Source organism: Tinamus guttatus, unplaced genomic scaffold (genome assembly GCF_059628265.1).
Source record: "Tinamus guttatus ecotype Peru unplaced genomic scaffold, ASM5962826v1 Tinamus_guttatus_pri_ptg000211l, whole genome shotgun sequence".
Taxonomy (NCBI): domain Eukaryota; kingdom Metazoa; phylum Chordata; class Aves; order Tinamiformes; family Tinamidae; genus Tinamus; species Tinamus guttatus.
The window spans coordinates 4858219-4871547 of record NW_028288745.1 but is presented as its reverse complement, the minus strand read 5'-3'; the positions used below and the strand labels follow the sequence as shown (position 1 = coordinate 4871547).

Below are 13329 nucleotides of genomic sequence, written 5' to 3'. Positions count from 1 at the left end.
CGTGCCGTGACGCGGCCATCGCCTCAGGGACACGGGTAGGGATAGGGACAGGGACAGCCATGCCGGGGCTGCTGCTGGGCGACGAGGCGCCCGACTTCGAGGCGGACACCACGCAGGGCCGCATCCGCTTCCACGAATTCCTGGGAGACTCGTGAGTAGCGCGCGCGCGGCGGGCCGGTGCCTGGGATCGCCGGGGGGTCCCGGGAGCTACCCCGAGATCCCCAGGATCGAGGGCTCCGGGATCGGGAGCTGCCGGGATCGGGATCCCAGAGATCCTCAGGATCGCGAGCTCCCGGGATTGGGATCCTCTGGGGCTGTCTGGGATCGGGTGTCCTGGGACTGCAAGACCTTCCTCCCCCAGGATGGGGATCCATAGGTCTCCTCTGAGAGTGGGCGCCTTGGGTTCTCCTGGCATTTCTTGGGGTCCCTCAGAGATCTCCACAACCAAGTGTCCCAGGAGCCCAGGAACAGATTCTCCTGGGATTGGGATTCTCTGGAGCTCCCTGGGATCGGATGTCTTGGGACCCCGGGATCCCCCAGAATCAGGATCCCTAGGAGCCACCAGCATTGGGATCCCCTAGAGCTGCCTGGGTTCAGGTGCCCTGTGGCCCCATCCATCAGGATGCCCAGGAGCCCTTTGAGATCAAGCGTGTCGGGATCCCCTGGAGTCTCCCATGCTGGGAGCCTCGGGATCCCCTGGAGCTCCCCAGGATCAGATGCCCCGTGATCCCGCGGTGCTGGGATCCCCTGGAGGGCTCCCATGCACACAGAGCCACGGGAGCTGAAGCGCCGTCCCGCAGGGTGCTCCGTGGGAGCCGCCAGCCTGGGGCTCCCTGCTCTGCGCGGGCCGGGGACGCTCCAGCCCAGCCATTTCCCTCTGCGTGCAGAGGAGAAGCCATGAGACTGTGAACAAAAACCCATCTGTTTCCCCAGATCACATGGCAAAACGTTCCCAAGGAGCCTGTGGGGGAGCAGGGCTTCCAGCACTTGTTCTCAGTCTATGCAGGATAAGTGATAAGTTCCCATGATGTGATTTACACAGTTCAAGCCCTCTGGTGTTTCCTCCTCACTAACTTCTGTTAACTTTCCTGATCCCTCCTTCAGCTGTCTGAGCTCAGAACGAGCAAGCGTGGCCCAAGCAAAGGGAGATGGTGAACCAGAAGACGGGCCGTGGCTTGGCTCCACGACGTGGTCTGCCAAGTTACAGACCTGTTGCTTTAAGCTTTGTGACCCATTCCACCCATCCCATGGGCTAGGAACAACCTGTGCTCCCTCAAGAAGGAATACGTGCCCCGGGAAGATAGAGGGCTGGTCCATATTGATAGCGCCCGGGCCAAGCCCCTGGACCTGCCCTGTGCGAGTCACGGTGAAGCTCTGTGATCATCCCTGGCACTGTTTTCCCCACATGCACCATGGGGGTGGGGGTATCGCTCTCCCTTTTCAGTCCTGTGTCTGTTTTTTGGCTCCCAGGTGCTGCAGCTGAATGCTGAAAAGCCAAATGGGCTCTTTAGTTTCTAGAGCTGTGACAGGGAAGCGCTGTACAACTCCCTGCAAGGGTTTGGCTGCTGTTCTGAGTTCAGGAAGCATCCCTATGATAGCATAGCTCTTATCCAAGGTCTTCATTCCCTGAAATCAGGGAGAGTCAAGTACTTGCTTGGTGAAACACATCTAACCCATCCCTCGTGAGCAGGGAGAGCTCAGCATGGACGGAGCGGGTGAGTTAAGGGAGAGGGAATGACCCTAACGCTGTTCTCCAGAGGAGAAGGCTGTTTACTGCTCAGTTTGAATAGCAGGGTAGGACGCATGCTCCCGAGGAGCTGGTTTTATTCTGCTCTTGGAAAGCTGGGCCTCACGGCTTTGGCTTGGTGTCAGGGCAAGCAGTCAGCTCGCCTCTGAAACCAGCCCTTGTAGCCCGCCTGGTTGCTGCAGGATCTCCTGCAGCTTCCGAAACCGCTGATTCGATCGCAGCGGCAGTATTTGCTTTTTAAGGATTGATTTAAGAACGGATTTTGGCACGTCAGCTATGCCCAGTCCCGAGTGGGAGGTGTGAAGGAGCGTGGCCTTGTTCACTGCGTGCAGATCGGCCTCAGTCCTGGGCAGCGTGACCGGAACGAGGAGGCAGGTCGGTGCCAGCCTGTGCCCCGGTCCTCTGGGACGGTGTCTGTGGCAGCTCGCTCAGCGTGGGCTCTGTGGGGTGAGGGAGGCCACTGCGCTCGTGTCCTGACCGGGCTCCTGGCGGTGCTGCCAGCGTTTCCTGCGTCACTCGCAGGGCTCGGCCAGCGGGAGGGTCGGGATACGTTAGCCTTGGTGGCGGCTGTGCACAACCACCTCTGCGTGTGCATCCTGTCCCTGGGGATGACGCCGGTCTGGGTGCCAGCCCGTTGGCGGAGGGCTGGCAGGCAGGACAGGCGGAGGGAGAAGGTGCTCCGAAAATGTGGAGGCCCCTCTCCCGGGAGCCTGAGCACGGAGCAAAGCCAGACCCGATGGGACAGCCGGAGCAGCGTGGGAGCCCGGGCCAGTCGTGGTGCTCAGGTGTCACATGCGTCCCTTGTGAGGGAGCCCATGCGTGCGTAGAGGTGTAACCGAGCCGAGGCAAAGCTCCCCCGAGTCCGAGCCTCTCCGAGCCTGCCCTGCAAAGCAGCACAGCGCAGGCACGGGGTCCTGCAGAGCCACACGGCGCAGGCACGGGGTCCTGCAAAGCCACACGGCGCAGGCACGGGGTCCTGCAGAGCAACACAGCACAGGCACAGGGTCCTGCAAAGCCACACGACGCAGGCACGGGGTCCTGCAGAGCAACACAGCACAGGCACGGGGTCCTGCAGAGCCACACAGCACAGGCACGGGGTCCTGCAGAGCCACACGGCGCAGGCACGGGGTCCTGCAAAGCAGCACAGCACAGGCACGGGGTCCTGCAGAGCCACACAGCGCAGGCACGGGGTCCTGCAGAGCCACACGGCGCAGGCACGGGGTCCTGCAAAGCCTCCTGCTCCTGGCACAAGCAGGGGCCTGGCACGGTGCTGCTGGCACCCGCTCCCTGCAGGGCTTGGCATGCTCTGTGCAGCGTTCTCAGCCCCCTCCTTTGGGCATTGCAGAGCTGGGCAAACAAGATAAAAAGGAAACCTATTAGAGTAAATGAGAAAACAAGGTGTTACTTGCAGGGTTTTTTAGAACTGGCTGTTCCAGCCTAATCATGCACCCAGCAGACTTCTTGGCCAGCATCTACTAAGCAGTTTGCTGCCTTATTTTAATTCAAGCAGCATAATATTGTGTAAGGCAGAATGTCACACCAGTGACTGGGTCGCTGCCCCGCGAGTTCATTAAGAGCCAGGGTGATTGCACAGCTCTCTCAGAGCTGCAGGGTACCTGGCTTCATCCCTCCGTCTCCTTTTGCAAAGCACTGAATCAGGACTTGCTTCAGCTGCTGTGACACACAGCTGCATTTACTGACCTCGGGGTCAGGAGACAAGCTGTGCAGTAAGACCTGTACACACTGAGCTATGGTTTGCATAGAAATGATGCAATTCCCAGGCAGAAATTTTTAAGTGCTGGGGCCAGGCTTTGTATTAGCCTCTAGAAGCTCCTGAGAGTTACGAGCTGGTCTGTCATAAACCGCAGGGATTACAGCTAATTGCAGCACAGTGTTGGGATCAGAGGCCTGGCACCAGACACAAGTCCTGTTTCCATCTGGTTGCTGGCCATAACAAGCTGTGCATATTTCTGCCTTTCTCTGTGCCTCAGTTTCCTCATCTGCAAAATGGGATGAGTAATATTCACCTGCTTTGTAAAGCCTATGAAATCCACTGATGGCAAGTGCTGGGCAATAGCAAGGTGACAATATTGTTAAAGCTACAGCCATAATGTAATGTTGACTTCTAGCATCCACTCTTCATTGGTTAATCCTTAATTTTTAATTAAGTACATTTGGAAGTTCACAGCAGCAGCTGGGTTAAGGTCCAGTCCTATCCTATTCCTTTAAGTTGCCTGATATAAATGGATGTTTTTCCTCGTGGTGATTTATAGGGTGCACAGTGTAGTAAAGATGAGCTATATAAAGCAGGAACGATCTTCACAATAACATGACCTGCAGGTTGGCATCTGTGTGGTCTCTGGAGGCTGGCACATACCCACGGCTCTTTCAGACCTTGCTCACATGGCATCATGTCCATCTCCCCCTCAGGAAACGCGGGCTATGCCAACATCTCTCGAGTAGGAGCCAGGCTTGCGAGGCTGGTGTTTGTCAGAACACGATGAATGGGGCTTCTCTTGTGAAAGCTTCCAGGGCTAGAGAGGTTGCTCCCTGGACAGGATTTCCTTGTCCACTTTGCAGGGGGACAGGCTGTCCCTGAGCTGCTGCATTTGGCCTCTGTCCAACGCAGCACGTCCACACTGTGACCTGGAGCAGCGGCTCCCCCTCATGCGGTCTCCTGTCCTCTCCTTTCCAGATGGGGCATCCTCTTCTCTCACCCCCGGGACTTCACACCCGTGTGCACCACGGAGCTGGGCCAGGCTGCGAAGCTCGCGCCGGAGTTCAGCAAGCGCAACGTGAAGATGATCGCCCTCTCCATCGACAGCGTCGAAGACCACCTCGGCTGGAGCAAGGTACAGGGCACGGGGAGGCCGGAGGAGCGTTACTTACACCAAAGACCAGAGGAAAGACCCACAAGAGATGAGCACAGGCAGGGGATTAAACACAGGGTCTACAAGGTACTTGTATCCCAAAGCGTGTAGGATAGGGGATGCTAAAATTCAAAACAGGAACAGTAGAGAGGTCTGCACAGATACCCCAGTTTTTGGAGCAGCCCAAAAGTTGGCTCGGACACATGTGTTTCTCTCTGTGCAGCTAACAGGTCTAGGAAATAAGACAAAGGAATGCTCCTGGCCATGCTCCTGTGACAGACACTGTGGAAACTCATTGGGGTTTAAACACCAAGACACACTAGTTAGGACTGGTTTACAGTTAAACGAGCCCAGTGTGTCAGCACAGTACAGCAAACCCCCCCATGCACTGACACTTTGCAACAAGAAGAAAGCACTAAAATGGCTCCCCTTCAAGCACCAACAAGGGTAAAACACGTGCAGAGTGTATGAGGCAGTGCCAGTAGCTCAGAGGAAGGTAGTCAGTCCACAGACCCTAAAAAAGCCCTGCAGTAAAACAGGAAAGTAAAGGCATGAGAACTGAATAGCTTCAAAGGGTGCAGTTCATGTCCAGGCAGGGAAGAGAGAAAACAAAGAATAAACGGGCATGTTGGGCACATTAAACATAGAACCACAAGGAGGAGCATGTTAAATATGAAACCACAGTAAAGGGAAAGGAAAAAAAAACTTGGTAAAGGAACAAAAAGGAGACTGATGAAAACCTTAAAATGGAACCTCAGCAACGGTGTGCTGCCAGGGAGTCTCGCTGCAGCACTGGCAGGTGACAGGGATGCAAGATGAGCATTTCATGAAGTCAGAGTACAAAAAAAAAAAAGGTGAGTAGGTGAGTTATCAGCCTCTTGGTTAACTCCTGAACCTGGGACATTTTCACGTGATTTGGAGGGGGCTGGTGATGCTTGTGTGCATTGAGAGGGGTGGGAAAGATGAGCAACTTCCCCACTCAGACGTTAGTTCATGTTTGAGAGTTGATGTTTGACTTGCTGTTAGAAATTGCCTAGTCACTCCCCATTGCTTAAATTGGCCTTCGTACCTGAATGGAGCACGGCAGATGTGATGCCAAAACTACCAGCTGAGTTAGCAGATGAGCTTCATTAAGCGTAACAGAAAGTTTTGATTTGGGTTTTGTAAGGCAGCTGCATCTCCCAGTTTGTCAGAGCTTTGGAAGGGCCGTAGGGATGTTGCTGACTATAAAATCATTGAATTTCCAGGAATCTTGAATGAAATGCACTGTGAAAGGGAAGGCTGTCTTGTCCATTCTTGTGAGACAGGAAGAAGCGATAAGCGTGTTGAGGGAGGGAAGGCAGCATCGAGCTCCCCGAGGCTCTGCAGGGAGGCGAATGGTTGAGCATACTCAGATGATCTGGAAAAGAGGTGAATAATGAGCTGAGTTTGCTGATGCTACGGGATTATTCAGCGTGGCCTCAGGTAAAACCAGGAGTTGCTAAACAGCTTCCAAGTGCTGACCGATGGGAGACAGAACAGCAGGTTTGGAAAAGCTTCCAGGACAACTGCAGAGGAAGGCGGAGGGCAGCAACGTGAGCTGTGCATCACTGGGTGAACTTTGCATCGAGGTAGGGAGAGGCCTTGGAGACAGAGGTTTAGAAATGTCGCCTCTGGATCTATGAAAAGGAGACCTGTTAAACGCAGCTAGAGCAAGTGTTCAAATCAGTGTGGATAAATATGTAGCTTATTTGACTCTCTAATGCAGCCTGTGTTTGAAATTGCCCATCTCACAGACTACAGGGGAACAAGAAAAGGTTTAGATGCAGCATGCGGACAGAGCGGGGAAAACGCTGCTCAGAGGTTTGGAATAGGCGAATGCCATTTGTTAACATCATTGCACGTGTTTGAAAAGCTAGGAGAGGTCCTCGACAAAGCGGAGAGGAACTTGAAATAACACAGAGAGGCAAAGAGAAAAACTAGGAAGGCAGCTGGAAGTCTGAGACCACGGCCAGTGCTCTAAGGGTTCTCCTGCCCAACCACAGAAAGAGAACTCTGAGAACTGAGATATACCAAGACCTAGCAGCAGATGCCTGTCTGGACAAGAGAAGTCAGCATTAAATGTTAGGCTGAGATGGAAAAACTGCAGCTTCTTTCCTTAAATTTCAACCTAGACAGAAGTCCTAGAGACAAGCAAAGCTTTTTGCAGTTAGATTTCTGCGTGACCTTTCTCTCCATGGCCATGCTTTCTCTTTGGATGAAGCTACAGACAGCACTGAGAGGAAGAAGCTGTCTTCATCCAGAGCACTGCTGCAAGAGAGCAAATGGGCAGCATGGAATGGGCAGCTAAAACTCTGCATGAATCGACAGAGAAACCTCTGCTTAACCAGGGCATCTGCACCACGCAGGGACACCTGCTCCGTGGCACGTAGAGAGTCAATTCTCCTGTGAGCCCAGCAGTCGCTGCAGGGGTGATTGGCATGTGCTGCTCATGTCAGGGGAGGTTTCAGTGCTCTCTTCAATCACCAGTGCCTTAGTCTTGATGAGTCAGGGGTGAATAAATCTGTCTTACAGTGTGTGGTTTCAGCTTGCACTCTGGAAAGAAAAATAGTTCGTAAGGAAGTGAATGACTCTGAGTGTCCTCTTGCACAAGAGGGAGGGTTTATGACACTGTTTTGTGTGGAGATTCTCCGGTGATGTTACGTGCGTTTTGGAATGAGTTATCATCAGCAGGATTTGATTACTGCTTTTCAGAAGTGCTTTCCATCATACAGCAGATTTTCATGCCAAGGACTTGTCTCCCCTTTCTCACCTTTCAGTGTGCTGTCAAGAGTGCTGCAGCAGTAAAGGTTAGTGCTGGGCAACTTGAACTGCTCTACGCAGAGGAGATTTTTCAGATAGCCCTGTGCCTTGTGATACAGAAATCCAGAGGATGAATTCTTGGAGGGCAGAGCTGCTGATACAGTGCTAAACACCCATGGAGGAAACCTTTATTCCTTTAAATCTTGGCTGATGATTTTCTTTGCAGGGTTAGTGTGCTGGTAAGCTGTCTGGCTCTGGGAAGGAGCAAGACTTCTGCTCTGGGCAGGACATGCAGCATGTTGGATTCTTCTCTCTTGTGCAACTGAAGGGCAGTAGATGTTGTTGCAAACAGTTGAACCGAGATTGCCAAACACTTTTTTTTATTTTAATCCTGACCAGACTCAAACTGTGCAGGCCCAGGTAGAAGTCCATAGCAGCTCTTTTTTACTCATTAAACCGCTCTCCTTCTGGGGCCTGTAAGAACAGTTTTGTAGTAAGTCTCAGGACTTTCGAAGTGTGCAGTATAGCACTTTGCTGCTGAACTGCAAAAAAACAGTCAAAAGTCCTGGTGTCCTGTCCTGGTACAGAATTTCTTCTTGCAGCTCTTCAAGTAGGTGAGTTATGAGAAACAAAGTCAGAAAACGTGAGAGCACATCCCAGAGATGCTCTGCTCACAGGGTTCAAGCCAGCAGACACAGGACGGCAGGCACAAACTGGCCAACACTGGTAGGGAAGCAGGGGCAAAAGCAAAGGAAGGTTGGATTATCTTGGAAGGACAAGAAACTGATGCAGCTTGAGGTAGAGAGTGACTTCTGCTCCTGCAAGACTTGATCTGTTCACTGAGTGTTGAAGAGCCTCCTATGCTTGTTCCAGCAGCTGAATCTCACTCCTTCAAGAGGCTGGTATAGAAAGAGGTACCTCCCATGCTGTGATGCTGGAGTCACTTGCTTCTGCCTCTGCTCTCTGCTTTGTTGAGCACAAGATAGGATTGACCCTCATTAAAATTCCTAAGTTGCAATAGAGGTCTGTGTGTGAACCTTGTGCTGCAGGGGAGGTCAGAGACCTCCTGGGGATGTGGAAAGAGCAAGAGAGCAGACGATGTCTCAGCATCAGCCAACGTTCTCTGCCCTCTTAAGGCATTTTTCAGTGCTCAAGGCAGGGTGAGGGAGTGTCCAGCTCCTGTCTCCAGTGCCCAGCTGGCTGGCCCTGTGGCTACCAGGAAGGTGCTGCTGGTTGAGGCAAGCAGGAACACGCTGCTGGCCTCAGCTGGCTCCCTAAGGACGGCTGCACGTACTGCTTCCGCGCAGGGCGCGACGGGGAGCGCGCGCGGCTCACCCGAGCAGAGCAGGCCGTGCAGCGCTGACTTGTGAAGGCTCTGGCGCTGAAACAAACGAAGAGAAGAGCTGCAAAGGAAACATCCTGCCACGTGTACACCCTCTGACCTGCTTGCAGCATCCTGAGCAGCCAGCGCTCAGCAGGGCAGGGTTAGGGCCCCCTGCATCATCATCCATCAGCCTGGGGGACCCGCTGGGCCTGCCTGTTCTTGCTGCCTCTGGTACAGTCGGTGCCATTGGCAGTGCCAGGGGCAGCATTTCCAGCCTCTTCTTCCCTGCCTTGCCCCTGAGCAAGGCCCAGCCTGATCCCCACCTTCAAGGCCTGAGGGAGGCAGGGACTTGCAGACTCACACGGCCAGCTCAGCCCATGACACCATAGTGCTGGGTGGGAGGTTAGGTCAGCGCTGGAGTTTGTTTTGTTCCCTTGTAGCAAAATGAGAATGGAAAGAAATGATAGCTCTGTTTTGGGGCAGTGACCTTGAATTCTCACTTGCTTTGATGCTGGCAGCTGCTCTGCTTGTGCTGCCTTGAGCAGGCTACTCCCAGACCCGCTGTGGCTGCGTCCAATCCATACGGGAGCTGTCCCAGATTACAAGGAAAACTGGAATGTTTTGACTGAATCCAGACCAGTTTCAGAGAGGCTAAAAATAGAGATTCCCTGTAATACAGACAAAGTTTGGACTAGCATGAGGAGCAACTGCACAGACCAAGGTCATGAGGGAGAGCGTAGGCAGCTGTTGAAGGTGTTGTTGTTTTGTCTCCTGTTCCCAGCTACTGTTCATACAAAATCATGCTGTAACCCAGCACATGGCACTCAGATGTTTCACATGTGAGCTCTGGGGTCAGCTCTAGGGTCACTGGCTTGCTCCAAAGCTGTCCTTGGAGAGTGCTGTCCAGTTCAGATGCTCTGTCACATTAGTTATGCTGGCTCGTGTTCTGGGAGACGGCTCGGAAGAGGCACCTCCATTCTCAGAGCAAGGTGGGTAAATCCCCCTGTGTCTCCAGCACCGGCAGGGCTTTTCCTGCTTCCATGTGCCTAGGCAGAGCTGGGCACCAGCTGGGGTAGGAGCGCGTGCGAGCGGAGCACCCGTGCCGGAATCACGGTCAGGGGCTGCGTGACGCCGCCGGAGCCGCGCGCGTGCAGCGACGGCACCCGGGAGGGCGAGCACGAGCGTGCCCATGGCTTCTCTCTGCAGGACATCAACGCCTACAACGGGGACCAGCCCGAGCAGACGCTGCCCTTCCCCATCATTGCCGACGCCAAGCGGGAGCTCGCGGTGCAGCTGGGCATGCTGGACCCAGACGAGCGGGACAAGGACGGCATGCCCCTGACCGCCCGCGTGGTGAGTACCCGGCCGTGCTCTGCAGCACTGCAGCCCTCGGCGTGAACTGCCACCCTGCTCTGTCTGCAGCAGCCTACCTGCATGGACAGGGCCATCCTCGGGAGCTCGGTTGGCTTCTCCGGGCTGTGCTGCAAGTAGACGCTGGGCACAACCTTGTCGTGTTGGAATGGCTCTGTCTTGCTGGTGCCACCAAATCCTTGATACGCTGGACTCTCCCTCTCCCCTCCAGCACTTGCACTAGAAGAAACACAGGTTGAGGGTGGGGAGGATTTGTGAAATAACCTGATGTTCAAAACAAATTCTCAGAAAAAAATGCTATGTTCCCTGTGCTGGGGTATGTCACACTGGTTGTTGTAGGAGATCATCACCACAGTGTCCCACAGTCCCAAGGAGCAGTGATCAAGTGAGGACACCTCCTGGGAGAAGGAGGAACAGGAGGGCTGGGCAGATCCAGCGCAGCAGTAGGACACGGACTCCACCCTGAGGGTGCTCAGGAATCTGCCCTTGTCTCCCTGTGCTCAGGTGTTTGTTTTCGGCCCGGATAAGAAGCTGAAACTCTCCATCCTCTACCCAGCCACCACTGGGAGAAACTTTGATGAGATCCTGCGAGTGGTGGACTCCCTGCAGCTGACAGCGTACAAGAAGGTCGCTACCCCTGTGAACTGGAAGGTGAGGAGGGGACTAGAGGCTGCAGGCCAGCACCGCAGCGGGCAGACCATGCACAGAGGCACTGAAACATCAGGCACCCCTTGGGAGGCTGCAGTGTCAGGGAGGCTGCTGAGATCCGAGTTAGATCCCAGCACAGGCTCCAGGGCCATTGCAGGAGCCCTCCCTTTGGGTTCTCAGTACTTGAGCTCTGGGGCAGGGCAGCTCCTGCCCGTGCTGTCTATCAGGAAGGCGTTACTGGGCGTCAGCTGCTGGGCAAAACTCTGCTCAAAGTCAGCACCACCAAGCAACAAGTGCAGGGTAGCTGGTGCCAGGGTCACACACCCTTCTGCTGCCTTTGAACCAGGAAGGAGCAACGTGGGCACAGGCCCGCTCTGCCCAGCAGATACTCCTAGCCTTGTGGAAGGTAGGTAACCAATGCTGCTTAGCTGCTGTTACCACTCAGGAGCATTATTTAAAACTCCAAAAAATAGTTTGGGCAGACAATAAAAAGTGAGAATAAGCAGTGCACGTCAGCTAGCCAGCATTTCCCTGGCCTGGCAGGGCTGCTCCGCTCTTGAACCCGTGCTCCTGCTGGCTCTGGTAGTTGTTACCAGAGAAGTCTCCCTGTGCAGAGCCGGAGGACGCACTCGGCTGCTGCAGAAGTGCTGGGCACGTGGGGCTCTGTTACGAGGCAGGCCAAGCTCTGGGAGAGAAGCCATGGCCCAAGTGCCCGCTCCACCTGGTGCATCTCCTGCTCGGTCCTGGCTACGGCTGTGGACAGAGCTGCCGGGGCTGCGCGCGGGGCGCTGGGGCTGGGCCTTCACAGCGAGGGCCACACCAGCTGCCAGCGGCCAGGCAGTGCCACCTGCAGCCAAAGCTGCCAGTTCCTCTGCTGCCCTCATGGTTCCCATTTCCTCCCCAGCCTGGTGACAGCGTCATGGTGATTCCAAGCTTACCTGATGACGAAGCCAAGAAGCTCTTCCCCAAAGGAATCTTCACGAAGGACCTGCCGTCGGGCAAGAAGTACCTGCGTTACACACCGCAGCCGGAGTGAGCGGGCGCGCGGCCACCGCGCCGCGCCGTGGGTCACTCGGCGTCGGGAGCCTTCCCTGGGCGCCACCCTGGAGTCACCCTCACGCAGGGCTCCTGCCTCCCTGACGCCACACGGTCGGCAGCCTCGTAGTGTCACACTGGTGTTAAATCCCAATACTAAACCCGTGCTCCACATCCCCTGTGTCCTGCACATCTTCTCAGATTTCAAAGCCTGGGTGTTTTCTTGCCTTTACTCGGCTCAGCAAGGCCCTGCAGGCTGGCGGGAGCTCCTGGCCAGCGCGGCGGAGTCGCTCCTCTTCAGTGCTAGCCACGCTGGCCCCAGAGCAGGAAACGTGGGGTCAGTAGCCAGGTCTGGGAGGGCTTCTCTGGTGGGTTCGCGCGTCTCCCGTGGGGTAGCTTAGAGGGCTCCAGACTGCTGTGCGCCTTCCTGCTCACTAACTCATTAACCTCTACTTGTTCCCACATGGCGGGGAGGAGCTGCAGAGCCCAGCGCTGCCGCTTGTTACTGCTGCCTCTTGCTGAAAGCTGACTGATGTTTTCAGGTTTTCTGGATGATGGGATAGAGCAAATAAAGCACTCGTCAGTACTACGTGCAGCATCCCTCATCTGTGGCTCTGCGGCCGTGCCTGCGGGCAGCACCGCTGCTTCGGCCCTGCAGGGTTTCCCTGCTCCGTGAGGAGCCCGTGCTCCTCCATGGGTGGCCGTGCCCTGGGCTGCCCTTGGAATTGCTCTGTGAAGGCGGCACTTGGGAAAGACCCATTTCCAAAGGCCTCAGCCCCTTGTTTGCTTGGGAGCCAGTCCCCGAGCCCGGTGCAAGCCTGCCCTGCAGCCCTTGGTTAGCCAAAGCCCTCCTGCTCCTGGCACAGTCCCACAGCCCCCTGGCCAGGGAGCTGCCCCACGGGGCCGTGCCACCCCAGCCTCTCCAGCACCACCAGCCCAGGCCAGTGTGTGCTGGGCGACGGTCCCGTTTGTCCCAGAGCCCATTTAGACCCTCTCCCTGGTCAGGGACTACAGCTCTTCCCCTGGGAAAAGACCCTTTTCCACAAGGTAAAGCCACCAGCCAGGATTTGCCAACTACCCCAAGGCCGCAGCTGCCTGGGGCCACACTGCATCCACAGGGACCAGCGTTTGCTGCAGTCCCAAACTCACCTAGAAAAGGGATGGTTTAATATAAACCTAGGAAAGAAACACACTCATCAAACACATTGGCTGCCCACCAGCATCTTTTGGTGCCCAGCGTGAGCAGCGACACTTAAAACAAGCAGCTATTACAGAAACCAGCCCGCACAGGGCACAAATGTTGCTGCACAGCTAGAGGGGACCGGTAGGGTTGAGGCTCCCTGCACGTATTTGCACTGCCTCCTTCCCTGTGCAGCGCTGGGGGAGGCACCTCTGGCACCCGACAAGAGCCCAATCCTGCAGCCGGAGCCGCATCCAGGCTCCCCTCCGCTTGGGACACAGCCCAGACGTCCCGGGACAACATTCAGGCACCAGCTCCTGCCGGTGCCCACCAGGTCAAACGCCGTCCCCTTCCATTGCCAAATAATAATAAA

At 55.4% G+C, this 13329-nt stretch overlaps 2 protein-coding genes across 2 annotated transcripts in view; one reads left to right on the top strand and one right to left on the bottom strand.

Moving 5' to 3' along the window:
* Positions 1-13329, bottom strand: part of LOC104572746 (myomegalin) — a 111113-nt gene that overhangs the window by 45024 nt on the left and 52760 nt on the right. The gene's annotated exons all lie outside the window — the stretch shown is intronic.
* On the top strand, positions 53-11778 carry PRDX6 (peroxiredoxin 6). Its single transcript, XM_088524420.1, has 5 exons — positions 53-151; positions 4443-4599; positions 9929-10075; positions 10598-10744; positions 11646-11778. The coding sequence occupies exons 1-5, from the start codon at positions 60-62 to the stop codon at positions 11775-11777; spliced, it is 675 nt and encodes a 224-aa protein (XP_088380546.1). The 5' UTR covers positions 53-59; the 3' UTR covers position 11778.